The following is a 16,279-nucleotide window of genomic DNA, read 5'->3' as shown; positions in this document are numbered from 1 at the left end:
AGTTCATACCTGTCCTGAATATTTCCTTCAATTCTTTACTCTTGCATACATCGAAATTGTAAGTGACATCTTAGCAAAACAGCAAACCAACAAATAATTTGAAAGCACAGGTAACTTCATCATAACTTAACACTTATATTTTATAATTCTTTCATCATATTGATGACATAAACATTTATTCTTTTGAAACCTCTACGTTGAAAGAGGGACTGAACACAATATGAAGCTCTCGGGGACTTGCATTAACAACTTCTTTTCAAATAGACTGCAGCAAAAATAGCTAGTCTCATTTCTCTCCTCTAACAACAGAAGTAGGGAGAATTGCCTGTGAGGTCACCTCTAGCCAGAGCCTTTGGTAGAGAAAGCACTTAGAAACAGTACTCCTCCCCTCAACCCCGCACTGGCCTCAGTCCTGAAGGGAAACAGGCCACCAGAGAGCTGCAGTCTTTATTCCAGAAAATGGATGAGAGAAGACACAACCACACGGACACTGTCTTACATTTATTCACACAGAGTAATAAGAATTGGTACAAATAATAAACATTGCTTTAAATACAAATAAATAGTTCTGGTTTCTAAAGGAAACAGCTCTAGATAATTCAAAGTTAAGTATTTTCTAAGTTCCTATTAAAAATAGAAGACTATTTTGCATTAAGTAAGTCCTACTCCACTACAACCCTTTGAGGACTTAAGGATAAAATGGTGAATTCTCTACTCTAAGAAGTCACCAGAAAAATGGGAGATGCTGCTCCCACCTCCCTGAACTATCCCCCCCAAAGGAAGGAGAGTTACTTGCATCAAAGACAGAGCTAATAAATGCAGAAAGTATTTAATATCTAAAGATATCTAAAAAGATTTACCTTGGGCAAGGTGATATGAATTTCTCTGAACCGGTTCTGTGAATTCTGAAACCTCGCTATGCTGAGGTTTTGGTTCAAGTGTCCTAAATTTACTTATGCTCATAGGAAGACTTAAGTTCTTACAATGAAAGCTTTCTCTTGCTAGGAATGATAATGATAAAAAGTCTGTAATCACTAAGAATGGCACCTAGGGTATAAAAAATTATTTACCTGGTAAAGAAGCAACGGCCCTGCCCAATGAAACAGTCCGTCAACCTGGCACCAAAATGACCAAAACTGCTGAGAGAAACACACTCCCAAATAAATATGATTTATTTTCCTATTATTATAAGTCATGCAGACTTTCAAGCCTTTAAAAACCACATAAAACATAAGGTCATTACAATCTTGGTGCCAGGGTAGTGCCTGCTCCATTGACTGTGTCCACTGCATGTCCCCACCTCACCCCGCACAAGACAATTTAATTTCTTCTACTCAGACCCCTAAACAATGATTAATAAATATGTCTGATAGAGATCAATATAGAAATGTTTAAGTTTTCAAAGAAAGTTTGCATTTCTATTTAGATTGACCATGATACAATTTTAAATAGAACACTCTCATGCTATAAAAACAATCTCATGCAATAAGTGCAATTTCAAAAGTTCCACGTTAGTAACAACATTTGGTATTACCAAAGGCAGGATTATTTAGATTTTTAAAAAGTGATCACTGTAGAATAAAAGTTGGATTTCCAAATAGAACTTCTGTTGTGGTATAAAATGTTAAATGTTGATTCTACAGTTTTGTTGATGCAAACAATTTTAAGACATACACCATGTTTTCCTACTTGGGATTTTAAAACAATAAGCATAATTCTTAAATAGACAACCGCAACATTTGCTCAACGAACCAGTTCCCTTTTGCCAAGAACTTTTTCCTTTTTAGTCCAGTTGGAGGGATTGCCATAGTAAATTTTGGAACAACAGTTCTGAACATGATTCAAAATCTCTCACTTCTCTCCCTGTCTCTTTTATGTTGCAGACACTGGAGCCCAGAAAAATGCTCTATTTTTTTTTTTAAGACAGACGATAATAAATTTAGTTTCCTGATTTAAATAATAACATTTTTCATGTTTGCCTTTCTCTCTGGCACACTATATAATGTTTCAGAAGTTACAAATCCAAACAAACCAGCCAACTAGAGCATCCCAGTGTTCAAATCACAATTGGATACAATCCTATTTATTCTGGATGATGCTCAATTCCACACATACTTCAGAGTAGAAACATCCATAGGAACATCCAAAAATGTTATGTTACCAAACTCTAACATCTGATTGTGCGCTGTCGGATAGTACCAGTCACACTGAAAAAGTACAAAGGCAGAGGATTTCAGGTGTGGAGATCAATTTTGCTTTTGCTGCTACAGTGATTCATAACCATCATCTTCGAGATTTCCAAGCTGTTCTAGAATAAGGAGTAGTCCTTTTTTTATCTGGTGGTTTAAAGTAGGAATAGACAGGTGCTGCTGGATACTCAGCATCCGGATTTTCTGCCATCATTTTTAGCTTTGCTTCAATGGCTTTTATTTTTGCAGTGACACTGGAAAAAAGACAGTAGAGGATCAGAGTGGGCCTGGGTGCATTTGGAAAATACTAGTGTATTTCATCTTCCTTGTACCTTTTACGTGTATCAGAGAAGCAAGAAGATACTCAAATATGAACATTCAATCATTTCATATAAAATACACACAAAAAATAATGCTCTCCTTTTAAGAAACAGATCAGTCACAAAAAAGTCACAAAAAGACAATACTGTATGATTCTACTTAATTGAGATACTTAGTCAAAATCACAGACAGAAGGTAGAATGGTGGTTGTCAGGGACTAGAGGGGAGGTGGGAATAAGGAGGTATTGTTTAATGGGCATAGTTTCAGTTTCGCAAAATGAAAATTATGGAGGTGGATGCTAGCGATGGTTGCAGAACATTATGAATGTATTTATAATATCACTGAACTGTATATCTAGAAACTGGAAAAAAATAATTTATGTAGGATTGAAAGCAACGATTTTGATAGGTTATATTCTTATTTTGCAGATGAAGAAACTGAGGCACAATGTTAATCTTCCCAATGTTACATAGCCAGTACGTGGTACAGATGAGATCTGAAAATAACCTGACTCCAAAGCCCATGCTAGTAAATATTACACTGTACCATCTTTTGAATCACTGAATGATAATGAAATGCATCCTGGAAATCATGTAAAGTTGCCTTTTCCTGACAACTGTGTGTTTATAAGGGCTATCATTTACAAAGTGCTTAAAATGAACCAGGCACTGTGCCCAGCATTTGCATTAAATTGTTTCAAACCCTTGCACCAATACTGCCAGAGTTATCACCCACATTTTATAAAGAAACAAATGCAGAAAGGTAGTGATTTGCCCAGGTTCACACAGTTAACGCATTGCATAGCCAGGATTCAAGCCCGATACGTTTATCTCCAAAGCCCTTGCTCTTCCCTCCCCATCAGGATGGGAGCCGAGCGGCCCAATATTAGGGAGAAGGGGTGAGGAGACACTGAAAAAGTTGTAAAGAATTCCATCCGATCAAGGTCACTGCTCTCCCTGCACCAGGATGCAAAGCGCTCTGGCAGTAGGTATTTTCTGGCTCACGGCTCCCTTTATTTTCCATTCTTGATGCTCTCAATGGTCTACTGCCAGAAGGAGACACTCGGAAGGGAATGTACACAAGGTCTTTTAGACATCCTCAAAAGGTATACATCTGCCACACATACTCCTAATTTTAAATGAGCACTGTAAATTAAGGAACTAAGTTACAATCAAAAAGAACACTGAGGTATTACTAAGATGCACTCCAGCACCTCTTTCATTAATGGGACAGCCAGCCACTCATCCCGTGTGAGTCACAGGGAAACCACTCTCTCTAACTAGACATACGTGTTATCAGAAAGATGTGAGCTGAGGTCCTCTGTATTAAAAAATAAATGGAAAACACTGGGTTATCTAGGAAAAAGTACGAACACTGAAAATAAGAAACTAAAAACACCTTCACCGTAACATGAGGACCACCAAGAATAAATGCATTAATCCTTTCCCAACAGGAATTAAGATTTATGAAAACTTCCACAGACACCAATCTGTGATCAAGGAGGTTCAATCTCAAGGGGAAAATAGCATAGTGGATATAAACTCCTACTGAATCTAGAGACATCTTTATAATTTTTTAAAAAAATTTCTGGGAGAACAAAATGATAAAGCAGCACAAAATTAAGAAATATCAATGATATTAAACTTAAATTAGTAATTAAAATATTAATTCTATTTTACCAGTTTCACCCCTCCTGACAACATTTCAGGATCACTTTCCCCAATGGTTTACTGAGATGCTTGTAAAGTTGTTTTGTTTGGTATGGATAATACACAAGAAAGGATTTTTGTTTGTTTTCTGTCTGGCCCTCCATCCAAACTGGCACTACGTTCCTGCCTTTATGACTGAGTGTTGCTTTCAAATCCTTATAAATCACTGACGCTTCACATATCTTCCCAGCCTCCCCTGGAATGGGCTTTAGAACTATATTTCTGCATTTACAGCTTGGAGTTTCTCTGAAGTAGTAACTAAAAGACTGGATATTAAAGTCTGGTAGAACTGGCTTTGAGTGTGGACTCTGCTATTTGCTACCTGTGTGATCTTGGCCAAGATAATTCACCTCTGTAAACTTTAGTTTCCTTGTATGTATAATGGGCGTACAGTACTTTAACAAGAACTTTTATGATAATTAAATGACATATTGCAGGTAAGGTTAAGTTTATCGTAGTGCCTGCTTCACAGTAAGCTCCGTAAATCCTGGCTATTGTTACTGTTAAAATTTCTCCCTAGGCTACAATGCAAAAAACAAAAAACAAAACCCCAATCAAACATCTCCTATCCAAACTCTACTTCTGCTCCACCGTCTACTTAACCTCTCCTTTGTCTACCCAACCTTTAGTTCCTTCTGTTTTGAATTAACTCCAAAGAAGTAACTGACAATTTGTACATACTAGTACCATAACTGTCACAGCTGCTAAAATGGTACACAGAATTAAAGTGCTGTAAACTAAAATTCTGAATAAAGGAACTCATGGTTGCTGGAGGAATTACAATGATAAACATCAAAGAGACATAAGGCCTCATTAAAATGCTTGTTTTTAAGGTAAAGACTGTGTCTGATTTATCTTTGTGTTCCCAGGGCCAAGCACAATAGCTAGTACGTGGTAGGTAGACCCAGCCTTTTTTGAATGAATCTATAAGTGGGTAGTATGTGTTCTTGGGGGTCTGGGAGGAGAGGAAGTGTATACATGCTTGAGGTTAACTGAACACCTCTCTCAACATGTCAAAAGTTAGTTGATTCTACTCTAAATTAAGGGTCCAAAGATTTACTAGAGTATGAATGAAGGCTGGGAATGAAGAAATGGCTCAAGCTCCTGAAAAACTGTTGTGTCTTTCTACAGTACACCATCTTACCTTAGATTTGACTGAGTGGGCTCAGTGCTAGAGGATGGTTCAAGACTGATTGGAAGGATCTTATCATTCTTGTTATGATCATACCTCTGAAAGAAAGAAAAAGGGAGATTACTTCACCTGGGCAAAAACCAGCTCTTTACTGTAGAGTGTGGGTTCATGAATTCCAACCCCATCAGTATATTGTCAGTGTATTTCTAGACAATTTTAGGACTGCTTTACATTTATAATTAATGTGAAACTCCACATTGTTTTGGCCTAGAAGCTACAAATTTAGAAAAAGAAGTTTAGAAGAAACCTCCCATCTAGCTATTAGTCCTCCTTATTTGGTAGAGAAAGAATTTCAACTTTCAAATTCACAGATGGCACAGATACACAGCAGGACTACCCTCTTACCTTCTCATTTTAACTGTCACCTCTTACCACATTTATTTTTCTTCATCCAAAACACTTTAAAATATTGCTAGATTTTTGCAAGTACCAAGCATAATAGTCAACTCTTAACAGGACTGAGTGGAGAAGAAAAGTGGTAACAGCTTTCAGCCACTGACATAGAAAACATTTTCCAGTAAAAGAGCAGTTAAATTTGATGTCAGATAACTATATATTTCCTGTAAAAAGTGAATGTAATATTAAAGAGCAATCAGGAGCCTCTGGTCAAAAAGACTTGTAGGAGAAGAGAACCGTGAGGCACAGAGAGTCTCAAATGAAAGACAGGAATGACGAATAATTTCTCTTGCGCGCCTTTTCAATGAGATGCAGAATGAGAAAATGACAGCCAGTTTGGCAAATGAGACTTGATTTTCTTTTGAGCAAAAAAGCATTTGGTAATTCTCCTTGTTGTTTCTATTTTTAAGGCAATGTGTCCTAGAAATTGAGAAGATTCTGTGACTACCTGAAATACTCATAAGGATCCAAAGCATCTGAACTCAGTTTTTCAGCGTGGACACTGAGCTCACATGTTTAATTTCTGACTCTTTACTGGGAAGCCTATTAGGTAGAGAGTCTCTGATCAAAAACGGATGCTCATATAGCTGAAGAATGAAGCTCTCATTTTAACGGTCGCAAATCTTTTCGTAGGCAGGTATGCCAAGACTCCACTGCAGAAGGAAGAGAATCACTCTTGGGATTCCTCCAGCCCCTCTACTTCACCACCCCTGTACCAGCTATGACAAAGAGCCATTCATTTTTTTTTTTTTAATGGTCATTGCTTTTCCAGGGCATTTTCTCTTGGGACACATAACGCAGTGTGCTACTTCTCAGGCCTTGAAGACAATACAGACACTGCAAAGTCCCCCAAATAACTCAAAATCACTGGCATAATGAGACGCCAGTGCTTTAAGCACTCATGCAAACTACCCATTTCCCAAGCATTTAGAATAAACATATTCAAATTCTTCACAGAATGGAGAGGCTGGGAAGAGTCTAATAATGCCTAAAGCAACTAATTTTTTAAATAAATACATTTTTTCCTCCAAAGAACCACCACACCAAAAAAATGATAGAGGTCTGAGTATACACATCAGCCACATGGAAAAATCAATCAAAAACAGAATCTGTGGGTATGTGGAGAGAAACAATAAAGGAACTTAATCCCTCCTGAGATGTTTCTCAAAAGAAAAATCTGGCAACACACATGGTAAATACGAACAGGAGACCAAAGTATGGCTGCTCCAGATGTGAAGAGACTGGGATGCAAATGGGTAAGTGGACAACTGTCTCTCGAAAGAGACTAGGATGAGCTGATATTGTCTTCGTAGCATATGAGACTTACCTTTACTTGAGCATGTGCCCACCGCACCACCAGCTTCTTAGACAGAGCCAGCTTGCCATTGAGACACTGGATGGCCTGTTCTGCTTCCTGTCCAGGAAAGGGACTACAGTTAGTCAAAAGATTTACAATAAAATAAAGGCAGAATAATAAAAAGGGTATGATTTTCTTTAGTCAGTAAAACAAAGATTCAACTTCTGGCTGTCATTCACAGGCAGTGCAGTATTTGGCAAGACATTTAATCTCTCTGAATATTAGCTTTTTTACCTATAAAATATGGTAATACTACTTGTTCCTCATTGGTTGTTTGAGAAGCACAAGAGTACATGTAAAGCATGGAGCATATGGTAAGCAATCGACCAGTGTTAGCTAATAGTATTGTTCCTATAAGGTAATAACTTTCTTACTTCTGTTAGGGCAGCACCTACTACAGCAAGAAATTGTACTTCTCCCAACCAAGGAGCCTGAACTAAGGCTTATACTCCCTGGATTCATAGTGAGAAACAGTAATTTCAGAGGACATGGGAGTGAAGGAAACTAGGCCGGAAAAAGCAGAAGTGAGTCAAAGAAATTATGAGCAAGGTATTTGTGTGAGCCAATCTATGCACCTGGCTTTCAGAGCCAAAAGTTCCCTCCCCCTTTCCCTATCAGATATAGAAGCAACGAGGTTGAAAGGAATTCCTGAAACTGGGTAACGGGCACTCTAAGACATTCCCAGGAAGCCTGGCTGTACTGTTCCATCCTGCCAAGCCTTCTCTGCTCCATTTGTATCCATGAGGCATCTGGCCAAGCGTACCCCATGTTTACTGGAGGTGAAGAAGCCCTAAAGGAACAGGAAGAGAAACAGGAGAGCCTATTTGAGACTGCGGAATAAGACTCGCAGGCATTCCAGTCTGGCTTTACTGGTGATTCTTATTCCTCTAGAGCTCGCCAGTATAACATTAGACAAATATTCATTGGGTACCCACTATGTGTCAGGCATTAGTCACTGGGATCCTTGCCTCACTACAGCAAGTGACGTTAAAGGGATAGATGAGAGACATTTTATTCTTTGTGAATCAGAATTTACACAGCACTATTAATTTTGTAGCATCAGCGGTAATAAGATGCCAGAAAGGGATAAATGCTTTAAAAGATAATTTCCTATCTCTGTGCCCTGTGTCAAAGTTCATGTTTCAACATTATTATTAAATGCCAACTATGTTTTCATATGTACCCTTATCTATTTTCTCAACTTTCTATAAGGTATAAAGCATGTGTGTTTTTAATCCCATTTTCAGATGAAAACTGAGGTCAAAAGAGGTTAAGAGACTTGCCCAAAGTTAATAAATAAAAGAGCCAAAAATAAAGCTAGGCTTCGTGACTTCTAGTCCAGTGTTTTTAAACCAATGTCTAGCCCCAACATGACCACTGATTTCAGTTGTCTGTGAGAATCCTCATCACATTCTATCACTGAGAAAGAATAAAGTATTTAAAAATGCTAACCATATCGGGCATTCCTTCGGTTTCCTCAAAAAAATCTGAACAATAAGAACAGCAATGTATCATTTATTGCCTACCACATCTGTAAAAAATTAGAGGAAATAAAAAAACCCCCAGCACTGGTCAGGACAAATGACACTCTCATACAGTCTCAGAAAATACTGATACATCATTGCTCGGTGGCAATCTGGCAGTCAAATTAAGAAAAAATACACATGGCCTTTGTTGACACCACTCTATTTTCATGAATGTAGTAAATATGCATATATTTAGAGCTATAAATATATTCACTACTGCACTTATACTCATGAATCACTGGGGAGAACCTAAATAGCTAACAACTAGTCAAATAACTTATATGTTCATATAATGAAATACTACGGAGTCATCAAAAGTCCTGTTGACTAGCGTTTAAACCAAGGTCTAAGTTACATCTAAAAAATGTATAAATGTTAAAGATATAGGTCAATGAATTTTTATATATTTATATCTACACCAACAATATCATGACACAGACTGTTACTTTGATGGGTATTAGGTGACAGAAAAAAATTTAGTACACTGTGAGTGGTGGTAAACAATACGATATGATCCTATTTGTGTTATAAACTGCAGATGTGTGTGTGTGTGTGTGTGTGTGTGTGTGTGTGTGTGTGTGTGTGTGAAGTCTTCCAGGGTTGTTGTTTTGTTTGTGTGAATGTGAAGAGACTAGAAAGATAAATAATTAAAAATGCTTTACTTTTATAAAGAAGAACATCCAAATACAATTATGAATAAAATAATAACTAGGCAATGTTCTCACATATAACCAGTAAAGTTATAGAACATTAAGCAGTATCTCTATATTAAATAACATTCAAATTCAAGTCCTTTATTAATGCAATCTATTCTAAGGACTAAATTTTAATACAAGATACATGTATGTAACATGGTTGAGGCTGGACATTTTCTTCCTCCATGTATATTTAAATTTGTATGCATTTATTCTGAGACACTGAGAAGGGTAAATTTTTAAGAAATCAAAATGAAAGAGAGTTTGTGGGTGGCTCACCACAGACAGGGAAGGCTTCTGCACCCGTGGGAAAAACTACTGAAAGAAAAGGAAGCCCTGTTGGTCAGCCACTAAAGGGAAAAATGAAACGGAATGGAGAGGAGGTTGCCCATGTGCTGAACGTGGCATCCCCGAGCATGTGGTCAGGAAAGCACGTTAGCAGCCCTAGTCTGAGAGCCCAGGGAGGGGCAGAGTTTGGAAGCTGTTCACTACCTCATTTGTTTACCAAGGATCTCCTTTAGGACGCAGAACAAGGCACAGAGAGAAGAATCAGACATGGACGGCCCCTGCCCACGAGGAACTGCTATTCTAGTAGTTAAGGAAAGATGAACAAATGCCATAAGAGAGTATAAGTACCGTAAAAGGGGGAGAAGTTCAGTTACCTGCTTAGTTTCAAAGTTAACAAAACAGTACCCTCGAGGCTGTCCCTCCAAAGCACCTGACTTGTGGAAGAGGAAGTCGAACTGCTTCACGGTGCCAAACTTCTGCAGGAGCTTCAGGAGGTGGTATCTGTGGACAAGGAACAGCCCATGAGCTGGGAATCTGTTGGCCTCCCAGCCTGACTTCAGCAAGATAAAAGCAGGAGATAATTTACCCCAGGGATAAAATCTCACGCCCCCGCCCCCTGCCTTCCTCCAAACTGCACTGTTAGTTTATTTGGCAAACAGAGTTGTTTGCCTCTATTTGGAATGGGAACTAGAATTGTCATGGCTATGCGTCTGTCCAGCACAAAAATACCAAACAGAAAACCACACCTAACAAACAGCTGTCTGGCCCACAAGCACCATTTGTTTTTCTTTTGGAGAAAAGCTCAAAAATAGTGTCGATTTATTTATTTTTAATTTCTTGGCAATGAAATAGTATTTGTGAATAACTACAACTCCATCAGACACACCCACATTTCAAAAGCCAAAGCCTACCCTATCTCAAAAATAAACAAAGTAACAAACACATACACAGTCACACAAACAAAACCACCCTGGAAGACTTCCCTATTAGATTTCACAGTCATTAGCCCCAAACTACACTTGTGAGAAATTCTGACCAAAACCAAGTCACAGCTAGTGGCTTGAGAGTTACAATTCCTGATTTGACTGAATGTCAAGACAACGTGGAATCACAACGTGACTGAGTCTGGTCTCACATGGGGCAAGGGAACCCGGCCAGTCCCATAAATCATCCAGCCTTAGTTGCTTAACGCAGTTTATACTCTGGAGCATGGGTGAACAAAAAATATCGATGGCCAAGGAAGAAATTTATTCCTGGCAGGAGGTTCTCTCTGAGCTCTGTGTGCCACTCTGCCCCTCATTCTTTTTTTTATTCCTTTCTCTAAAACTTATTTGGTTTCTATAGAGCTTTTAAGTTATTCAAACAGATGTGGCCTTAACAGGTTGCTGTGGCCAATCTCAATTCCGACTTCCTGTCATCTGATGTAAGGGTGAGACAAACCAACAGCTCTCCCGTTTCCTTTTCCTTTGGCCTTCCTCCTGGCATCCTCCGTGCTATTCAAACGGAGTCAAGGCTTTCTCTAAACAATGCTGTCCCTGTGATACTAAAAAGGTATCAGCCCACATGCTAAATCTGTTATTACTGGGAATTCTACCCCACAGGGAGTCAGTAAAGCTGTCTTTACAGCCACATTTTTATTCACATTGTTTTCTAGGAGAAAACTCATCAAGATTTTGTTCTTGAGTAAAAATCTCCTTTGGGAGGCAGAAATATATGAAACGGATCATAAGCTATACTAAATTTGATACTAACGCACATCAACAAGCAAACCCCTTATCCTGGATCAGGTGCCTGACACAGTGGAGCAAGGAAGACATAATACAGGTCCTATCCTGGGGCAGGATACACAGATCCCGGGGCATATGGTGGATATTCAACTGGTCTTTAAACCTGTTTTGAAAGGAAAAGCACTGTAACTCTCTTGTTTCCAGACGCTCAACTCCCATTAGGAGACCTAAACTGCTAGTGAGAATGTAGGAGGTGATTCTTCAAGGGAAAGGGAGACCCTCAAATGCAAATTTCTGGTTTTCCTTGATTTTCTGAATAGCTTGCAGCAAGGGTGAGTCTCTCAAATGCACACATGGATGGGCTAGAAGAGTCTCCCCCAGCTGTATCTTTCACTTACTATATCCATTCAAACCTTAACACTGTACCAGTTGCAATGAATGGTGGGTCAAACCCGTTTTTTTAAAAACAATCTAAGAGCTACTGTGGGCTGGTCATCTTTTCATTAGCTCCATTCTGCTTAATAGCAGGAAGGTAAGGCGATCGGCATTTCCTAGGAAATGAATTTTAATTTACTCAGGGAAAAAAAAACCGCCGACAGATTATTCTTTGAAAAGCTAACAAATGTGTTCTGCCCAAGAAGTGCGACCTTAAGATTCCAGGAACATCTGCTTAGGTCTGTTTCTTTCAACTTCTCCAGGATTACTTTTCTTGTTTGATAATTTCTTGAAATTATCGGAACACCGAAACAAAAGGAATGAAATGTTTACTATTTTGCTTCCTGGAGATGGGGACTGCAAGCTCTGATAGTGAAAAAAGCCTGAAGACTCTTGCTTTCACATCTGCAAGCACTTTCATCTGCTGCTAAAGTAAGGGAGAGCTCACTACACATCAGAGCCTTGCTTTACTTAAGGAAATGTACGCCCTGCGGCCTTCAAGAGCTAGAGAATTAGTCCCCCAGTCCCATACATATTTCTGCAACTTAATCATTAGTAAAATGGCCTTCCTGCCTAATAGTAGACAAGTAAAAAATCTATGCAAATGTTAAAAGAGATACCTACTATGTGTCAAGGACTATATTAGGCACTTGGACTACTCAGATGACAACTAGGGTTCTGCCGTCAAGGACCCCAGATTCTGCTTAGAGGGAGATATGTAATCAAACAATTACAAAACAGCGTCATGCTTGCACATACAGGTATATACCTAAGCATAAAGATGAAGAGGACCAGTTTTGCAGGGAAGGTGATGGTTAGTGAATACCACATGCACAAACACAAGGGTGAAAAGAGTCTGATCCACTGGAAGAGAGTGGGGGTAGGCAGTAAGAGATGAGACTGCAAGGCGGGCAGGAGACAGGTTGTGAAGGATACTGCATGCTTAGGAAGGGAATTTTAATTTGATGCTGTAGGCAATGGGAAGCCAACAAAATGGCATTTAAGATGGTTTTTGGTGCACGATTTGTTCTAAAGAAAACTTTCTGAACTTATAAAAATTTTTATGTGGTGGATCTTTATGTTCTATGCTGTATGCAATGGACTGGTCTTACTGTTTTTCAAATTTAACTGAATGTAAATGAACAGTAGAGGCTGTTTTGTGCAAACCAAGGCATGAAAAGCACAGGCAACAAAGGAAAAATAAAGAATGGGCTGACAGAAAAAAGGGATTCTTCAGGGGTTAACGGTGTTCTTACATGCGTTCTAGTTTATCCATGAAATTCAATGTCAGAAGGACATTTCCACCTGGAGAGCTCTCTACTGCTTACAAGTTTACTTAACATTTCCCAAAATGTCCTTCTCTCCAAAAACTGATTGCCCCTTTCTAGCTACTCCAGCGGTCGATATGGACGTAATTCTTTTACATTTCTGAGGGAAGAAACATTAGGATCATCTTCAACTCTCCACTCCTCTTCAATCACTCTTTTCATCTCTCAGACTTACCACTGGCCTCCAAGTTCTTTGTCTCGACCTAGGTGATATTAATGGCAGGTCTGTAGCTATCTTCATCTTCAGTCTTTGCCCCTCCAATTTGCCCTACATATTGATGTCCAATTTCCCTACTAAAACATCACTTTCATGATGTCTGTCTCCTGCTAAACGCCTACAATGAGTCTCTTCCATATGAAACTCAAACTTGTCTGAATAAATTTTAAAGACCTTGTCTTAACCTGATAATATCCTATCCAACTACTATTTTCATTATCATTTAGTATTCAACCTCTCCGTTAGTCAAAAAGGTCTTCTTGACATTCTGCTCACACATAACAATCTTTCTGACTCCTACTATACAACTTTATTTATGATTCGCTCTCCATTTGGAATGTTCCTTCTTTCAGACTTTCTCCTGGCTTTGTTCCTGCTCATACTTCGACTTATGCACAATGCAGTGGCTATTAATTTGGCTTTCTACATAGCATATTTAATATTTGATAAAGAAAGCAGTATCAATCCTTTTGGAGGAAACCACAGTGAGAAAAATAGAAAATATCTAAGGACATGAACTTTTTTAACTTCTCTGTTGAAGGCACTAGTATTAATATTCAAAGGTGTTGTTTTACCTTTAGTTAGACAGTTAGACTGGGTCCCATAACAATTTAAAAGAAGTCCTTATATTTTAAAATTTAGAATAGGATACTTTAGGTTATAACTATTCAATTATGTGGGCTATTAGAATATTTGTACAAAGAGCACCAATTTAGGTTGTGGGAAATAAGTCTTATCATTAACTACTCCAGTAAACTGAGTCAACTCACTTAACTCATCCTATAAAACAAGGAAAATATGTCCCACTTGCTTCGCAAGGTTGTTATGAGCTTAAATAAGAACGAAGGCAACATTAGAGCTAGAAGAAACATTCAGATCATTTAGTTGACTATTTTCACTTTAAAGGTAAGAAACATGAGATCTGATGTAGTTCAGAGGAATCAGGACACAGTAGAAAGAACAAGGGTTTGGCATTTGCTACGGCCATAAATAAAAGTATATCATCACTCCCCTGAATCCAAATCCTTACAATCTCTTTGGTCATACAGATAACATATTCCTGGCCTCTAGCATGGCTCTAAATGGTCAGGAGTACAACCACAAAGTGAACACAAATAAAAAAGAAGCAGAATAGAGTGCTAGAGACTCAGCAATGCATATGCTGTTGAGAGAATGGACACCCTACTATAACTTGAGCCAGACGCAGATTAATAACTCGCAAACACACACGGGATGACTAGAATTAATTACAAAATAAACTGAAAAACTGAATGGGAAAGTTTTTAACTGACACTGTTTTACATACCTCTGTAACCATTAATGACAGTAAATACATATTATAATTTGTCTTCTAACAAGAGGTAAGAAAGCACTCAGATAGGATGGGCATTCAAAGTAGTTTATAAAAAATATCAGGAAGGAGGATGGTAGAGTATGAATATGTACAGGAAAGAGAGATAAGAAGGGTTTTGTTGAAAGGGGAAACAGTTTAACTAGGAAAACTGGAGGGTGCTCTGTAAACTCTGTCAAGTCATTACAAGTTTAGAGATTCGGATTCAAGTAATACTTTCTGAAATTGGACTATAAGCCAGGTACCACAGGTTCACCTAAGTTTTATCATGTAATCCTTCAATGTTTTGGAATGACCATATTTTAATAATTAGTCTAGGTCAATCATTACCTTCTTTGAGAGGAACAGGATCCACGTGTTTATATACTTCAAAAACTTGGAAGGAAATTACATATTTCCACAACATAAGACCTACCTTACTAAAATGTTACTTTTCTTTGCTATGATTAAGCAAATTAAATGAGGTAATACTAAGCATTTCATGCTAATCATAAGCTATGACTGGTAGTTATGGTCTTAAAAATAAATGTATTACTATTTAGTAAATTGGTTCATTTAATAGAGAAGATGTTTTAAAACGAGGACTTAAGAGGAAAAAGTAAAAATGATGTCTGGTGTTATAGAGGTGGGCAGCCACAGGTAGAGCCAGCAAGGCCTCAATCTGCAGGTTAGTACTTAATGTCCACTGTTGGCCTGATGCAGAAAATGCAGAGAGAACCAGTTGGAAAAAATGTGATTCATTGTTCCTATTAATGCCCTAACTGAAGAAAACACTCATCCAACATATGACATAAACTGAGGTAGTAGATGCCCATTTGAACCTTCCTGTCAAGCAGCAGGACACTATTAGAAGTGTCTCATTACAGAGAACTGCAGCCAAAACAATGAACATTGTTTCCATGCTCCAGATTTCCATTCAGATCCACAGAGGTGGGAATGGAAACCACTCTCAGGAGCATCCCCTCACAGCTTGGGTTTTGGATGATGGCAACAGTTTCTCTGATCAACAAACATTAACTGAGAGGCTGGGCAGATTTACACGTTCATCCTTAGAGCCAGGAGCCATAAAGAGAACCAATATCAATGCACAGTCTCTATTCCAGGGCTCCCGGGACCAAGCTGGAATAATATGGAGCAATACATCTAAAATATCATCATGATTTCTAGAGGGATCCAATAGTATCTACATTTAGCCAATTTGAGTTTGAGCAGCTTTAAGGAACTAAACTTTGTCATGTTCCTGATACATTAGTTTACACCTCTTTTCCTCTCTCTTAATCTCAACCCTTATATACACCTCCTCACATCCCAGACTCTGCAGGTTCTCTTGTCCCTTCTCCCCTTGCCTTTAACACTTCTATAAAGGGAGTAACTTCTAGGACTGATGATATCCTCCTTGTTTGCTTTAAGCACTGACCACATACAGCTCATTCCAGTCATCCTTTACTATTTTGCCACCAACCACCACCTTGCCTGCCCCTACTGAACTGGGAGAAGGAAAAAACCTCTCAATTCTCTTTGCTAAACAATTCCTTTCCACTATAACA

General features: G+C 38.4%; 1 protein-coding gene across 2 annotated transcripts in view; it reads right to left on the bottom strand.

Moving 5' to 3' along the window:
* Positions 1-488: 488 nt before the first annotated feature.
* RBM18 (RNA binding motif protein 18) overlaps positions 489-16,279 on the bottom strand; it is a 19,757-nt gene continuing 3,966 nt past the window's right edge. For both annotated transcript variants that reach the window (XM_006917053.3, XM_006917054.3), the window contains 4 exons: positions 10,049-10,175; positions 7,136-7,222; positions 5,365-5,450; positions 489-2,443 (listed from right to left, as the gene is read on the bottom strand). In XM_006917053.3, coding sequence (XP_006917115.1) covers positions 2,284-2,443; positions 5,365-5,450; positions 7,136-7,222; positions 10,049-10,175 — 460 coding nt within the window. In that variant the 3' untranslated portion in view covers positions 489-2,283. The remainder of the gene's footprint in view (positions 2,444-5,364; positions 5,451-7,135; positions 7,223-10,048; positions 10,176-16,279) is intronic.

Source organism: Pteropus alecto, unplaced genomic scaffold, assembly GCF_000325575.1.
Source record: "Pteropus alecto unplaced genomic scaffold, ASM32557v1 scaffold226, whole genome shotgun sequence".
Taxonomy (NCBI): domain Eukaryota; kingdom Metazoa; phylum Chordata; class Mammalia; order Chiroptera; family Pteropodidae; genus Pteropus; species Pteropus alecto.
The sequence above is the reverse complement of the archived record's forward strand: the minus strand, read 5'-3'. Positions and strand labels throughout refer to the sequence as shown.